This window comes from Urocampus carinirostris, chromosome 2 (genome assembly GCF_059441175.1).
Source record: "Urocampus carinirostris isolate Australia breed hairy pipefish chromosome 2, RoL_Ucar_1.0, whole genome shotgun sequence".
Lineage (NCBI taxonomy): Eukaryota > Metazoa > Chordata > Actinopteri > Syngnathiformes > Syngnathidae > Urocampus > Urocampus carinirostris.
The window spans coordinates 19,840,905-19,858,404 of NC_142350.1; the positions used below are offsets into that span (position 1 = coordinate 19,840,905).

Genomic DNA, 17,500 nt, shown 5'->3' on the forward strand with positions numbered 1-17,500 from the left:
CCCCCGGAACCCTAGTGAGGATAACGGTGCAGAAAAGGAGGGATAAGATTCAATGCACATGTTTTGACAACATTTCTTTTAACATTGCAGATATTTCGCTAAGATTTTTTTGTGCGCTGATTCAACACTGTGGAGTTCAGCTGGTGGAGGGGGAGCGAGAGAAAGGTGGTGACGAGTGGGGGTATGGTGGCGGTAGTAGAGGCAGTGCATGTCTGTATGAACCTTCCCGATTGCGACCAATGCTTGAAAGAAAACGCAAAACAGTCACGTAAACACATAGTCAAACAGCATGGAACACAATTTATTTGGATTTAATGTTTTAATTGGTCTTACATGAAAGCACAACCAAATACCAGCAACAAATCCTGCATCCCGTCTTTTTTTTTTTTTCAAGATTCATTTTTCTTTTCCAACCCACTACTGTTACAAGAAACCTGCACTAATTTGTGTCGACTAAATGCTCCAAAACGCGGCTAGGGATTTTCAAATTGGCATAATTTGCTTTCTTCTGGAAAGGACGGCGCAAATGCTTCACCTGGTTTAAGCTGAATCCTAAGCAAACATTTTTTTTCGATAAGTGCTTGTTTGAAAGCACACCTCTCACGCCATTCTACAAGAAGCACATACATTCCTGGGGTCAAACGGGGGAATAAAATACACACAAAATAAGGAAATACAAAATTAACACCTGAATAAAAAAGTAGCAAAACAAAGTTACAGTATCAGGCCGTTTTTTATCTTTTTTAAATCAAGTTGTTCACTTTGCTAAATGGGCAAAGTACGCAAGATATAAACAGAACAAGATGTCAGCATGAAGGAACGTAACTCACGGTAACACAGTTAAGGAGATGAGGAAAACAAAACGATAAAAAGTCCATTTGCACTCAGAACTGTGGAATAAATGCCGAGAGAGTGTACCTAAAAGGGACCTGGCCGGGCACTCCGGACCTCAGGTGCAGCTTTTTCTGCAACATTTAAGAAGTTACTCTTTTTATATCTGATACAAATTATCAGCAAGCTGATAGGAGCATGTTAGGAATCCTGTTGATTGGAATCAACATCTGGGTAGGTAGCCATCCACCTCTTTCCCTCTCTCCAGGTAGATAGGTATCTATCTAGCTTGCATCCCTCGAGGACTGGAGTGCCCAGTTCTGATCTAGAACACACTGAGGCAATGTTATGCATGTACCATCAGTATAAGGTAACAGGCGGGCAGTGTGAAAAAAGCCAATGCTCGCCACAGTCTAACATAGACCCGGGCGGTCCACTTCTTAAGGGACTCATGTCCATGTCCAGGATCGTTAACAAGCTCCTGCCAACAAGCTAATAGTTGATTTGAGTTGAACAAGAGAAATATCCAATATAATACTTGAGATGCGGCCCCAGAGTTCCGGAGGGCCCAGGTCTCGTCTAACCGTTTTGAATTTCTAGGCGTAAAAATAGACACGAATAATGATTTTAGTTTCACCTTTGTTTTTTTTGGACTCAAGTGTCAAAACATACAACATATCAAAATATAATTATTGTAGATGCTCTTTTTGTCCAGTAATGGCAGCTTGCGACCACTGATGGTTTACTTTGGAAAAACAAATAAGATAAGTCAATACAACCGGACAAAACTATACTAGAAAAAAAATATAACATCCGTTTTGTTTGACACATTGAGCAATGTTCGGCTCATTTTTGTTTTGTTTTTTTTTAATTAGTAGAGGTGTTCTTTTGATGCACAAACACATACTTGTACTTTACACAGAGTGGAGCGTAAACATACATATATGTGCATGTATGAGCACATGCACAACCACGCATAACTTAGGCTGGTGAGAGGTAATACAAAAAAAAAAAAAAAAAATCTTATTCAGGAGTTCAGTTCTAGTTGGCCTCCGCCTGCTGCTCCTCCACTGGAGCCTCAACCTCGTCACCATCTGGCTGGGCGTCGGACATCCAAAGCTGCCATAAAGTAAAAAGGAGAGGGGGGAAAAACTGGTCAGAGGCACAAGTATGGAGTTCAGGATCAAATAAAGCTCATGACATGTGTGGAAGTGGGACAATTTGCCTAGCCACACCCTACTAAGTCTTATGACTCAATGCTATGGTTACGAGCAAGGATATGTACCAACTTTTCCAGACTAAGTCTGTAACCCTTTCTGCTTTTACGTAGCAGTCAAGGTTGAAATTATAAACAGAGGCCAAGAGCGCCCTCTTGAGGCTTAGTGTCATCATAACATATGAACTCTTATTCCAGGCATGAAAATTTAAAACTCGACGATATGCGTTAATAACTTCACATGTAAGTCTCACCGGAGTGTAAGTCGCACCAAAGGCCAAACTATGAAAAAAACTGCGACCTATAGTCCGGAAAAATTGATAGATATCCACTCATTTGCTGTCATCATAATATTATAGACGTTATTTGCATTATTTACAGAGGTACCATTTCTTACAAGCTTAATCTTTTCCAGGATCGTCCTCGTAACTTGAATTTCTCATGTAACGGGCAAATCTTCCAGATATGAATTCATAACCAATTGGTCGGCTGCCGCCCTCCCAAAACCATTCAAGTGAGACCTAAATAGCCGCGAAACACGTCTTCCTGATCACTAAAAGCACATTCAAATAGTAATTAATGAAAAACAAATACAGTAATAAGATAAATAGTATATCAACAAAATGAGTTTATAATGGACGCACTAAACGGAACTAATGTCAGTAAGCGGTCATGAGTGTTGAGTGGTCTCCAGAAACCCTTGGGACTACTCTTGGACCGGATTTTCCTTCATAAAGTGAGGTACATTTTCGTTGAAAACGACTTGTGTAGAAGTAATAGTATAAAGAGCTACCACTGTATATCAAAATCTTATTATTTTACCTCATACAGTTTTTCTCTCAGTTTGGCAACTACTTGAGCAAAGTTGTATTTACTCGTGTCCTCTATTCTGTCACTGACTGTGTCATTTGAAAGAGGAGTTCAGGAGAATTTACATTCAGCTGCTGTTCAGAGTATCAGAGCTGACATCTTTAACCTAGCTAGCTTTAGAAGTGTTTCACTGGTGTGTAGTTTGAGGCTCAAGTTGCACAACTTGGCATTGAAAGTCATTTCGATAAAACGCTGTCTCCCATCCCGTGCCCCGATACGAGAATCCATACCGTTCATGTTTGACCTATTTTTTTGCTCAACATAATATGGAGTAAAAGATGAAGACAGTAATTACACGACATACTATGATGACATTCACATGTTGGCTCACTTCTGAGTGAGCTAGATTCCATGCAGCATTGATTAGCCAGGCAATGTTACGTCATCAAATGCAGCTAGTGATGGCCAGGCGTGACCTGTCATTATGTGTAGACATGATGACCTGTGCATCTTGACCGCCTTTAGAAGAGGCTCCACCGAACCCCTACGGTTCGATCAAACCCAGGTTAAGAACCACTGCTATTGACTTTAATGGCACTAATTAATTTACTGTCAATGACGGCAAAAGACATCCAAAAGAATTTGTTTTTTGGAACACGAGTTAAGACTTCTTTTGTGAAGTTTAGACATTCGAATCCGCTAAGCAATTTCAGTCCTTTTTCGAAAGTGAGCTACAATCCTATGCTCAGCACTAACCTTGCCGCATCTGTGGCCCTGGATGAATTGAAAACCCTAAAACAAACCTAAAGAATCAACAAATCAACTTACAGTCAGATTGTCGCGGAGCAGCTGCATGATCAAGGTGCTGTCTTTATAAGAGTCACTGTTGGATGGGTCAAGCAGATTTATGGCATCGTCAAAGGCCTGCAATGTGGAAACAGTCAAATTTATTCTGTGTGTGTGTGGTATAGAGCTGCACGATATTGGGAAAAAAAACCTGATAGAGTTTTTTAGACGACTAGTATTGCAACTTTGATTCGATTTTTTATTTAAAAAGAAAAGTTCATTTTCCTTGCTCACTTTGGCTTTTGTGAATACCTAATATTATTGTGTGACCCCATCTCAAGGTTTCTTCATTTTTCTTATAATGAGGTCTTTGAGTTTTTCCTTACCATGATTGCAGGAGATGTTGCAATGGTGGTCTGTGCAGCCCTCAGACTTTTTGTGATTAGGGGTATACAAACATGACTTGACCTACATGCTTTAACCCAAAGAAAACAGCGCCCTCTTCTGGGGAGCTTTGTTAGGGTTGCTATATGCTCACACGAGGCTTTGTGTGTTAGAGCATGCTGCTTGCAAACTTTGCCTCACCTTTATGGTCTAGTGCCTTTAAAACTTGCCTCTAATTGGCCGGCACCGCTAATCTCCGAACTGTGACAATTCTAATTGGCCAAACACTCCTTCAATCACAAGGACTGTACTATAAACCAGCTCAGTAGCCTAGATGGTAGGGCGCCCGCTTGGAGACTGGGAGGTCGCTGGTTCGCGCCTCGGCCGAGTCATACCTAAGACTTATAACATTGGTAAAAATGGCGGCGCCCTCTGTTGGCTGCGGCTGCATCGGCTCGCTACAACGGGTCATGTGTATCGACATTTCGTTCTGTGTACATTGTTACAAAGAATGACAATACAAAGGAAATTATTATTATTATTATTATTATTATAAAATCATTGAGAAAAAAAAAGTGCATTGCGATTGCATACAGCACATCACAATTTGAATTAGATTTTGATCAATCGTGAAGCTCTAGTGTGGTAGATACAAGAATAAAACAATAGAGAAAGAAGATAACGTTACTTTTTTGGCAAGCTTGCAGGCCTGGTCGTGCTGGTTGGCGATTTCGTAGTAAAAGACTGAGAAATTGAGCGCGAGGCCCAGGTGGATGGGATGAGTGGGCTTCAGTTCTTCGTTGCTAATGTCCATGGCCTTCTGGTACGACTCTTGGGACTTATTGATAATTCCTGTCGGATAGAGCATTTATTCAATATCATCGATAAGGTTCACATGGTTATACGCTCATTCTAACTGGCAAAATAAAGCAGCATTGTTCCAGTCTTAAGTTGATAGCTTCAAAACTAAGTAAAGTGACTCACCGTCCTTTTTATCTCCGCAGGCCACCTCAGCTAGGTAGCGGTAGTAGTCGCCCTTCATCTTCAGGTAGAAGACTTTGCTTTCGGGAGCAGACGTATCTTTGATCAGATAATTGTCGAGTAAGTCCTATATAAAAAGAAAAAAGGGGCAAGGGAGTTCTGGTTATATTTAATGATCACCTACAATAGGGTTCGTACACCTTTGTTATGGCCAAATCAAAGACTTTTCAAGCACTTTCAAAAGCCAATTTTCCAATTTCTCCAGGACGTGGTATCTTGGTCTCTTCACCTCTTGGGCGTGAAATGTGATTAGTCACAAATGGAAGAAGAAATGCAATGACAGAGCTAGGCCACTAGAGCACGCGCGCGGTATCATTCCTAAGCAGACTTGATTTCCTCTTCATTTGATGTGTGGTGTATAGTCCCACTGGCAAAAAAACATGGCAAAAATTTCAAGCATTTACTAGCCCTTCACCCAAAGTTCAAGCACTTTTCAAACCTTGAAAACAGAACATTAAAATTCAAGTATTTTTAAAGATTTAATAGCACCCCAACGAACCCTGAAACAAGCTTTTAGGACTGGTCAACGATTTTCGAATAACTATTCAATTATAAAACAAAAAGCGTCGCTGTTTAAAGACATTGTAAATTATAACTGTGCTAAATGTCATTTGTATACTTCTCGTTGCCACTTGTTTTGTCAAATATTGCAGCTGACTGCATGCATGGAACAGGTGACCTACCCATATCATAGTAGCATTCAACTTGCTCTGGTAGCTTTGTAGGGAAGTGTCTGGGGGGAGGGGTCAATGAATGACTCTTCAAGCGTAAAAGTTTTTTGGGAGGGGCATTTGCATAAAACCCACAATCTCAAAGCGGTACATGACCAGTACATATGCTAAAAAATACAGAATTTAAAGCCATTTATTTGGCTGTTATTTTGTGCTAATTCCTGGCCTTCATATTTACAAAAGTAGGTCTGCTTGTGGAGGTCAGACTCTTGAATGACCATAGTAAAATAAAAGCATCGATTATACAAGCATATCTTAAATGCTTTCCACACATTTTGAAAGGCGTATAGATGGCCGACATGCTCCTAATTAGGATCATGCAAATGTAAAATTAACACTCAGAGGATATGTGCTATAAAAAACATCAAAATGTTGAATTATTGCCGTGGTCACAGAGCCCTTTGCACATTCCAAGGACTTCCTATGTAACGCTGACCTGTGGCAGAGCCCTGACTAAGAATGGAAGTATTCCAAGTATAGTGCCTTTTCATTTGGGGAAAAAAGGGAGCGAGCACTGACAGAAGGTTGTGGTTTTAAACACATGCAGCCTAAAAACTCTAAAGAACCATAAATGAAGTTCGGACTTCATTAGAGAAATAATTTGCTTTGTTGGTCATCGCACTGTCTGCAGTGAGCACAACAAATTACGATTGTGCCCAATTTAAAGGACACGATGTTTGCGCTATATATAGCTGGCCAGCGGTTTTCATTGAAGATGCCCTCAACGAAACGGATGACACTTTAATAAGCAAGTAAAGTAAATTGTGGAACTCCAGCTATGTTTTTGCTCTGTCTCTCCTTCCGCCAGACAGAAACTTTGGGGAGATTTCAAAGCACATGGGAGGCAGACCCAGAAAAATAGTTTGGATCCCTGGCAGACCACAAAGGTGAGGATTCTTTTTAATATGACTATTTAAGGCTGTCTTGTATTTTTCTTTTACTAGCATGGCCAAATAAATTGGTAGGAGAGTAATGTTAATAATAGAAAGTGGCTTTAAGTGTAAATAAGGCAAATTAACAATTAATTTATAACTGTAGTTAAGAGCTTCTTCGAATGAGCATGGTTCATTCCAGGTTCATGCTTGTAGCTCGAATAGGAAACACATTTCCCTCAATATGGAATAATTAAAAGCTGATTGGTCAGCTCCAAACTTTGAAAAAGCATGCAAGTGAATAGCTATAAAAGACATATTCCTGATAATTAAAAACACATTCAAATAGTAATTAACTATTAAAAAAATAAAGAAATAAGAAGATTTTAACTAGATAAAATGTTTTTCAAGAATGCATGCTGTGGAAGAAGGGGGATTGGGGCTTTGGCAAGGAAGAGTCAGGGAGATCGCATGCATGTAAACTTATAGATTTTTCCCGTATTTAATAATAAATATAAAAACCAAGACAGATCTCGTCTTGCCCATTCCACATCCAATCTGGACGTTTTTTGTCACTAGTAGCAAGCGACAACGTTATTGTAGATTGCATTTATTGTGGCCGTATTCTACATAATCTGTCATGCTGTGGGTACATAGGACCCGTGTAGTGTTTATAAGGTTTATCATCGCTTAATAAAGAGGATTTACAAACATTGATAAGGGGAGCCTGGTTTGAGATCAAGAGACCGTTAATGATATGTAAGCACTCACTGTACTTAAAATTAAAGTTACTGTAACTTTGAATGAACGCACATACAAAAACAAATTCCAGCAAAAATTTTTTTAGCCTGAAGTTGTTTGCACAATCGGTGAGCGGTATCTAATGGTATTCTCTGGGACTCCTCGTAAACTGGATTTTCCTTTGCATAGCAAGCAAGACTTTCAAATAACCAGTGAGGGTAGGATGGAACGGGAGATCGACAGACGGGTCGGTGCAGCGTCTGCCGCCATTCGGACCCTGAACCGGTCCGTGGTGGTGAAGAGGGAGCTGAGCCAAAAGGCAAAGCTCTCGATCTACCGGTCTGTCTTCGTTTCTGCCGTCACCTAGGCTCATGAACTGTGGGTTATGACCGAAAGAACACGATCCCGGATACAAGTGGCCGAAATGTGTTTCCTCCGCAGAGTGTCTAGGTTCTCACTTAGAGATAAGGTGAGAAGCACAGTCATCCGGGAGGGACTCTGTCTAGAGCCACTGCTCCTCCGCATTGAGAGGAGCCAGTTGAGGTGGCTCAGACATCTGATGAGGATGCCTCCTGGACACCTCCCTCGGGAGATGTTCTGGGCATGTCCCACCGGCAGCGTGCCCCGGGGGCAACCCAGGACACGCTGGAGAGACTATGTCTCTCGGCTGGCCTGGGAACGCCTCTGGATCCCGTTGGATGAGCTGGAGGAGGTGGCTGGGGATAGGGACGTCTGGGCTTCCCTTTTATGGCTGCTGCCCCCGCCACCGACCCCGGATAAGCGAAAGAAAATGGATGGATGCCGGACACCTGTGGCCTCATATTAATTTTCAACATTGCATTTTCATGCAAATATTGCTGAATTTCCTCCGTTCATGTGTGAATAACCACCGAAACAATGCAAAGCATAGAATCTTTTTTTTAGTTTGTGTTGAAAACTACATCCAACTCCACTGCAGAGTTTAATTAAGATTTCCCTTATTTATGTTACTAAAATGTATTTACTTTTGATCCAATGTCTCTTGCAGACTTAAATGGGTGTGCGAGAGTCTTACCAGAACTTCTTGGCAGATGTCATGAAGCTCCTTCTCAATCTTCTCCCTGTACTCTTTGGACTGGGAGGCCTTGTTGCCATCTTCTGACTTCTGTTCAATGCTGGAGATGACTCTCCACGAGGACCTCCGCGCGCCCACTACGTTCTTGTAGGCCACTGAAAGCAGGTTGCGCTCCTCGTTGGAGAGCTCAGGGCCCTTCTCCGTCACTTCTTTCATGGCAGCCGCCATGTCGTCATAGCGCTCAGCCTGCTCGGCCAGTTTGGCTTTGTGCACCAGTTCCTCTTTGTCTGACATGGCTCCTGAGGAAAGAAAAATGAAGGTGACGGTCTACAGGGCGGAAAGTACGGACAGTAGATTGCTGAGACTGGAGTGTCAGGGTGTTATGTGGAGGAAAAGGAGGAATATGATCAAAAGTGAAACTACAATAGGGGAACTGCAGTTTTAAAGTACCTGGCAGAATTTAAGTTATGCAATAAACATAAACACAGGTTACAAGTAATATGTGCCTGTGTCCCGGCCCTCTTTAAACAGGTTGCTTCACAAGAGATAATTTCATGCAGCAATATACGATGAAAAGACCTTACTGCAGTAGGGATGCAACAATAAGTCAACAATGTAGACAAAAATCGACAGTAGAAATTCACCTATTAATTTTACTGTCGACTATTGTTGCCAGACACGTTTTTCCAACAGAGACCTTTCTACATGAATATAAACTTTGCTGAGAATCGCTCATGTGAAACAACATTTCTGTCTTGAGTAGTAACAAACATACAGATATGGCGGCCTCAACACAAACTACGCTTACAAAAACTGCAAAAGTTTTGGAACATTTTAGCAGCCAATAAAAAGACTACTTGAAAAATTTGCAAAGAAGACCCTGCTTATCAAAATCAGTGACGCATGAACACCTAAAGATCATGTTGGTCAGATGAACGAAATGGAGTCTGACTTGCCTCAGTATGATTCAAGTAACGTTCAAGCAAACATGCATTGTACATTTTACATGTATATTTGGCTATAAAAGAGAGCTTGAGTGTTATGGTAGACTATGCCTGACGTAAGTGTTTGAAATTTAATGCATGCAGCCCAAAGAACAAACGTCAGTTGTAAAAATGTTAAAAACGACAAACGTCAGTTGTTAAAACTGCTTAATTTCAAACTGTTGAGAATTCCAAGGTACTTTTGTTACAAACTTTGCGGTTGGCCACTCAATTTACTTCACAAAATGCAAATATGTCTTATTAAGTGTTCTACTCCTGCTATTGATCCTATTCTGTGTAAAACACCCTTGGGTGTCCTGAAAGGCGTAAAATGTATTATCAATATTATTGGTTTACGGGGATAATTTTTTTTTTTGCCTGTCCCTATAGAATAGACAGAGGTTTATCTATGTATTTATGTCTCTACTGTCCAACTACTATCCTTATTTTAATATGTTCATTTTCATTGTACCAATTTTTCTGGTGTTTATTGTAATTTACCACAAAATTGAATCAACTTCATGTTAAATACAAGAAAAAAAAAAACATATCCAATTATTCGACTTATCGTTCCAATAGTTGGTGACTGGTCCATTACTAAAATAGTAATTAGTTGCCGCCCTAGTTGAAAGTAATATGTGCCAGTGTTCTGGTCCCTTATTAAAGTGGTTGCTTCAATTTAAGATTATCATAGAGCAATATAAAATAAAAATATCTATCAGGAGCAATTACGTACCACAACTGAAATACTACACGTTTTGACAGCTAAAACAAGCGCAAGTATTTTTAATACGGACAACATTTACAAAGAAAGTGACTGTAATATGGTTGCCAGACATGCCTTTATACAGTAAAATCTCACACACCCCTGGTATAGACAGAAGCCTCCTGATGTCAGGAACCTTTTTGACTCAAGAGCCATAAAAGTAAAATATAGATTATTTTTTTTTAGAGAGAGAAACACCATATATTTAAAAAAAAAAATAAAGCCTTCAAACCTGATCTCCAGACAAAAGGTTATTCTTCAATGTATTTTTTTCATTGTGTGACAATTAATGATTTTATTGAATATGAAATTATAACAAAAGAGTCTGTGTCCTTAATCAACAAATATCTCACTTAAAATGTGTCTCCCTCCCGCAGTTTCCAGGTAAGAGCAGTTATTTCGTAAAAATGTCACTAAAATACTGCAAACAGGACGGAAACAAATGTATTTACCTTCAGCTATGTGACGTGATCACAGTTCTAACCTTGGGAATTGAGTGCTCATTATTTCCATTTTAGAAATGCAAATCTTTGAAATCTACAAAAATTGGTCTCAAAAGTCCTCATGCGCAAGATTGATAATTCCTCGTTTTCATAAACTGCAACTGTATGCTTGAAAACATATCCAAGAAATGGTAAAAGACAGATGTCATACTCGTATGGTTATTCTTCTGCATCTCATTGGCTGAGAGCAGAGTTCGTACACCGTTTTCCTGGCATGATCACAGCACTTTTTCGTGGTCTACAGAGTCAGACTGCCGAGATAGAAACAATTTCAAGCACTTTATAAAACATTGAAAACAATACAATTCAAACATTTTTAATTTACAAGCACCTGTATGAACCCTGTAAGACACATTGAAAAAAATGGTAATGACATTTTACCAGACCAAAAGGTAGAGAAAGTGCTGCAAAGCTAGTGGTTGAAACAATGTATTGCACGGTGTTAAAAATGTGAATTTTATCCTCAAGCCAGATGCACTCATGAAAAGAGCCACACCTGGCTCGCAAGCCATATGTTCCCAACCTCTGGTCTATACAGAGAAATTTGGAAAAAAAAAAAAAACTGATTACATTTGTTTGCAGTGATTTGCACATAAAACACAAACATTAAAGCGGCGCCGCCACGAGCGGCTGCCTTTTCCAGCAGCTGCCCTGTTATCTCTCACTTTTTGTGATTTATAGTTTTATTGTCTGCTCCTATCTTCGGTGTTTTTCTTCCCGTTTGACAACTACACTTTGGATGACTTTCTATCCTATGGACATGGGTTTTAGCGCACAAAAATGCGTTTATTCGAGGAATCAACTCCCTGCCCTGAAGAATTCTCGTGCCGGCGTGATGAGGGGGCCTATGGTGGAAGAAGAGCCGGAGCTAGCTAAGCGGCTAGCGGCGTTATAAGTCTTCGGTACCATCCGTAATCATGGTAAATGTGAACTCACTACCAAATAAGACAAACGAGTGCTGGTGGAAAACATCGAAGCGCACAGGGAGCGCAGTTGCTGTGTTTTGCGGAAACGTAGCTCACGTTTAGCACCCCAGACGCTAACGTGTAGCCACCCGGAGCTATTTTAGCTATCCGGCTTCAGCGCCGCTATACAGAGACACGAAAGCCTACGGGAATCGGAGAGGAGACGCACTCGCTTACACAAGGTGGTGTATCCCTGGACACAAAGGAAAAAATTTCCATCTGCCGCAGGGATGTCGAACTTTTGGACTGGCGTGTGACGTCATCCACTCCGCTACAAGCACCCCTAGGGCATCATGTTAATCTGTTAATAAACAACAAGGTGGACTGCTGGAAGTGTGAATTTCCCTACGGGGATGAATAAAGTTTTTATCTATCTATCTATATGTCCTAACTTATAAATGGCTCACAGATGTTATTTTGTTACTTATCAAAAGCTCACAATGACTTACACTGGTAATAGTGTTGAAAGTAACGCATTAAAAAAAGCAATGTTTTCCTAAAACGGAATGACGTTTCTCGTTACGTGTTTTTGTTAAAATTCTGCATTATTCCTCTAATTTTTAAAAGCATATTGTGTATTACAACCTGTTCTGTTATTTGACAGTTCCCCTTTGCTCACAAATAATGTACAACCCACAGCACGTCGGCAACACAATGCTGAATATATAATTTGAGAAGGTTGGGCAGTTTTATATTAACCTACAAAGTACAACTAAATACAGTTATGGTTGTGTCGTCTCAAGCACAGAGAATGAGAAATCGTATTTTTTCTGTACTGATATTCTGAAGTTCTCCTTACCGTATATATACACTCACATCCAAGCCATATTTACAACTATAGAATACTGAAATCAGGGTGTCAGTTTATATGCGCATATTTGGTTGTGTGTCACTAGTCGTGAATGGTAGCCATCACATGAGGAGGGGACGTGGTCTATACAGGAACAACAAAAGCAATGGGGCAAACGTCAGGACAGAATTTACGATGATAGAATAATGAATTTTGGTCCTTTTATTTAAAAAAAATATTCTTGCATGCCTGGAGAAAAAAAGAAAATGTCTTGGACATTACTCAGAAATGGAAAAGGATTTTTTTGTGTGGGTTGAAGACAAAATGGATATGAAATGTCTCGGCTATGATTGTTTGCAAACCCTCAAAGTTGCACAAGCCAAGAAAAATTCAGGGTTCACTGCTTGCTTAAGTTGGGGTACACTTTTTCTGCTATTACTTTTATTAGGTGGCAATTTTTGAGCAGTTTTAGGGACCAGTATACAAGGTTATTTGTAACCAGATGATTACTTTCAGATTAACACAATTATTTTGTGTGTCAGTACATGTAATTGAAGTGGCTAGTAACTAACTAATTGGCTTTTTTCAATAACGCGCCTCACAATACTAATTATGCAGGCTACAGATGAATTTTCAGTCATGTTTTACAACAATTAGAGTGACATTTTTCAATTTGGCCAAAATCCTACCAAAATCTTCATGAAGTGATTAGAAAAAGCTAGTAGAACCAGATCTTGTGATCACAGAAAAACAGAGTTGCCGGATACAACCGAATGTAGAGCGCTCGTCTTGGGATCAAGGGATCCCAGTTCGAATCCCGGCTCGTCCGTGTTACATTTTGAAGTGTCCTTGGGTAAGACACTGAACCCCTAATACCCCCAATAAGCAGGTTAGCGTCTTACATGGCTGCAATACAAGGCCGCTATTGGGAAATGTGGAGCACATTGTAAAGCGCTTTGGGAAGCCATTGACTTGAAAAGCGCTATATAAATGCAGATCATTTGCATTTCATAACAAAAACCCCATTCAGAGTGAAAGTGATCTCGACAAGCCAGAGACAGATCAACATGCATCTACCTAGGAAACAATGTTGTATTCTGTGTTTCGGACATACAAAAAAGTAAAACAGGGTCATATCGTGAGGCCAGTGGAGACCGTCTTGGAAAAAGAACATTTATAGTGAAACTGGGGCGACAAGTCATTGAGTCACATCAACCTGCGCCTACCCAAGAAACAACGTTGGATACGGAGTTTAAAATGAATAAAAAAGTGGAAAACATGGTCTTACCATAAGACTAAACGAGAGTCTTAGAAAAAGAACATTTATAGTTAAACTGGGGCGAAAAGTCAATTGAGTCACATCAACCTGCGCATACCTAAGAACAAATGTTAAATTTGGAGTTTCGAATAAAAAAAGAAATGAAAAGATAAAATGTGGTCTTAACACGAGACCAGGCAAGACAATCTTAAAAAAAGAAAATTGAGTGAAAATGGAATGACCAGCTAGTGAGTCACATCAACCTGCATGCACACTTACCTAGGAAATAATGTACAGAATTTGGTGTTTCGGATGAATACAAAAGTTAAAACGTGGTCTTACCACGAGACTAGGCAAGACAATCTTAGAAAAAGAACATTGAGTGAAAATGGAATGACCAGCTAGTGAGTCACATCAACCTGCACATCTACCTAGGAAATACTGTACAGAATTTGGTGTTTAGGATGAATTCAAAAGTTAAAACGTGTTCTTACCGTGGGACTTAACCAGACCGTCTTAGAAAAAGAACATTTAGAGTGAAAATGGAACGACTAGCTAGTGAGTCACATCAACCTGCGCCCTTCTGTGGAATGTGGACTAACCAGGTTTCACGTCACACACCTGCACACACAGAACCCACCAAAAATACACACCCTACTTTACCGGGACGCATACATGTCAACGTTTACATTTCCCGAGTATTTTATCGTTTTTTCCCTAACATTTTAAATTGGGTACGGGGATAAAACAACAATATACTGATATGTATAGTAAGCGACACTAAATGTTACTGAATGTGGGGAAATAACAAATAAGGTGCTGGAAGAGTTGTTTGCATTATTTACTTGGTAAATAAACCTGTTTATTCGAATTATCTTTGTTTGTATTCTAACGTATTCTGTCCGGCTGTGAGTGAATAGGTGTCGTGTTGTGTTTGGAAGGTATATTATTGTTCAATAAGGAGAAAAACATCATTGTGTTCTTGTCGTAATTCTGCGGTAGCATTTTAGAAATATTCTTGTAGCGGTTTCGGCAGTAGTATTCTTGTAGCGGTTTTGGCAGTAGTATTCTTGTGGCGGTTTCGGCAGTAGTATTCTTGTGGCGGGTTCGGCAGTAGTATTCTTGTGGCGGGTTCGGCAGTAGTATTCTTGTGGCGGGTTCGGCAGTAATATTCTTGTGGCGGGTTCGGCAGTAGTATTCTTGTGGCGGTTCGGCAGTAGTATTCTTGTGGCGGTTGGGCAGTAATATTCTTGTGGTGGTTCGGCAGTAGTATTCTCGAGGGAGTTCGGCAGTAGTATTCTTGAGGGGGTTAGGCAGTAGTATTCTTGTATAATTTATCTCGTATTCTTGTATTCTGTAGTATTATTGTAGAGATTCTGTAGTAGTATTTTTGCAGTATTTCCGTACTATGGTTTTGTACATTTTTTGAAGTATTATTGTTGCATTGTAGGCGTAGTATTTTAGTAGGATTCTTCAAGTATTCCTGTAATAGTATTTCTTTTGTATTCTTGTAGTTTTCTGCAGAAGTATTAAACATGCTAATGTCTGTGTTGTTTACATAAATTATCTTTATTTTTATTCTATAACTGTGAGTGAAGAGGTGCCGCGTTGTGTCTTTCATCACTTAATAAAGGGAGCAATTGGTTGAGGCTGATAGGTATGGGCGTGAGTATGTATTTCTGCAGTAGCATTTCTATAGGGTTCTGGTAATAGTATTTTTGTAGGATTTAAGTTAAGTATTTCTGTGGATCTATTTCAGTGGTAAAGAACTAAGGATATAGTAAGGAGCAGAGTATGAAATGGACGAGTATTAAGTATTAGATGAATATTATATATTTTAGAACACAGCAAGAGTTGTTTTTTATGTACAATTGTGTATTGTGACCTCCATAGAAGCTAGAAATGAAACGGGGACTAGCTTACATGTTCGCTAGTGAACGCCCTTTTTTCGCTTCCCGGAAAACAAGCCTGGGGAAATAATGGGGAGGATTTAGGTTACGTCGATATTTCGGTTGACGTTTTTCAAGTTTAATAATGAAAAACGAGAGTAAATTGGTCGCCATTTAAGGCGAATAGAAAGGAGACTAGGGAGCTCGATTGCGGTCGCACCAGCCCGCCAAACAATGAGGGAGCATCACCGCCGCAGTTCTCCATTCAAGCGAGCCATTTTTTCATTCTAAAACCCGAAGAAACGTGTAGGAAAAATGGTTTAGTTGATAAACGAAGAGCGACTCACCTGTTAGTTGTGTTTTAAAATGGGCGCTTATGTCTTGTTTCCTGATTCCCGGGCCGCACAGCTGATGATTGCTCCCGCTCCCGCTCCTACGCTAGTGAGGTGTGATTCGCGAACCAAAAGATTCTATGAGCGGTGTCTTGGAAATGGAAGAGGGGAGCCGGTTTTCTCCCTGTCAGGAGCCGGTTCCCCAAGAGATGTTTTTTGTCTTTTGTGAATGCTTCATACGTGTTTTTAAAGGGATTCTGTTTTTTTTTTTAATTGAATCATGTTTCGTTTTTCTAATGTTTTTCTTCTTTATTATTGCCCTTTTCCACCTTTTCTTTGATTTCCCCCTATCTTTTTCTTGTGTATACTTGCTTTTCTCTTCCCTCTTTAGTTTTTGCCCCTGAATTTTTAAACATATTTTTCTTGCATTTTCTTTCTTTTAACATTTTCTTCTTTTGTTTCTTATTTTCCCTAGCTTTTGACTCCCCTTTCTCTCACTTTTATTTCCTTTTCCACCCTTCGCTTTTACTTGTTTTCTTGCTTCTATCTTATTTTTTTTCCCTCTTTCATCATTTATTTTTCCTCTTTTATTTGTGTTTTCATAACCTTTAACTTTTTTTCTTGCTTTTTGTCTTTTTTCTTCTTTTTCCTCTTCTGTCCCATTTCTTATATTTTTTTCTTTATTTTGTCTGTATTTTCCTAGACTTGACTTTTTTGACTTTTTTTATTTCTCTCTCTCTCTCTCTCTCTCTCTCTCTCTTTTTTTTCTTTTTTCTTTGGTCTTTCCTTCTTTTTTTTTTTTAATTAGGTTTCTATTTTCATTTGTCTCGTTTTTTTTTCTTTTTGCTTTAGGTTTGCCCCTTTCTTGTGTAATGTAATATTTGGTAACATGGATTAAAGTAACGAAAACAAAACTGAAGAGTTGTTTGGGAGCCGAAACAGCCATCCCCTTTGAGTGAGCCGAGGCGAAAGAGCCGCTTCTGAAAAAAGAGCCGAAATTTTCGTCACTATTGTCCACGGGGTTTCCCTCCAATAAAAGCCGCATAAGCAGGGTCGAGCTGTGACGGGTGACGTCACGGGAATGTTGCCGGGGCAACTGCAGCGAGGAGAGCAAAATGGCGACAGGACGTGAGAAATACATTCAAGTATATTTGATGTAGAAAAGGGTTTTTTTAGTGGACTTTTTTGTTCACTAATATCAATTTACCCTCCTGCTATCGTGCTTTCCTTACTTCCTGACAAACAAAAAAACAAAGTCCCCTTTTTTCACTCATTTGCATTTATCATTCATATAATTTCATCTTGTAAAACATGCTGCTTGCGGGCCAGATCAGACCCGCCAAGGGTTTAAATACGGCCCGTGAGACAACCCCGAGAGAAGCTCAAGATTAAAAAAACAAACGTAGCTGTCCACCCCCCCCCCCCCCCCTCTCTCTTTCTTGCTCTCTTTTTTCTCTATTACCCTCTCTTTTCTCTTAGCTGTCTCACTTTCCCTCATCTTTTTCCCCTCTCTCTTTTTCTCGCTCTTCCTCTTTTTGTCTATCTGTC

General features: G+C 39.9%; 1 protein-coding gene across 2 annotated transcripts; it reads right to left on the reverse strand.

The window, feature by feature from the left end:
• Nucleotides 1-280: 280 nt before the first annotated feature.
• LOC148371295 (14-3-3 protein zeta/delta-like) lies at nucleotides 281-16,133 on the reverse strand. Of its 2 annotated transcripts, none has more exons than XM_088329302.1 (6): nucleotides 15,968-16,133; nucleotides 8,467-8,765; nucleotides 5,012-5,135; nucleotides 4,716-4,879; nucleotides 3,686-3,781; nucleotides 281-1,950 (listed from the first exon to the last, which is right to left on the reverse strand). In XM_088329302.1, the coding sequence occupies exons 2-6, from the start codon at nucleotides 8,758-8,760 to the stop codon at nucleotides 1,873-1,875; spliced, it is 756 nt and encodes a 251-aa protein (XP_088185428.1). In that variant the 5' UTR covers nucleotides 8,761-8,765; nucleotides 15,968-16,133; the 3' UTR covers nucleotides 281-1,872. The 2 variants fall into 2 exon arrangements, with proteins under 2 accessions (XP_088185428.1, XP_088185429.1); XM_088329303.1 differs by lacking the exon at nucleotides 15,968-16,133 and adding an exon at nucleotides 14,226-14,355.
• Between the last annotated feature and the right edge of the window lie 1,367 nt (nucleotides 16,134-17,500).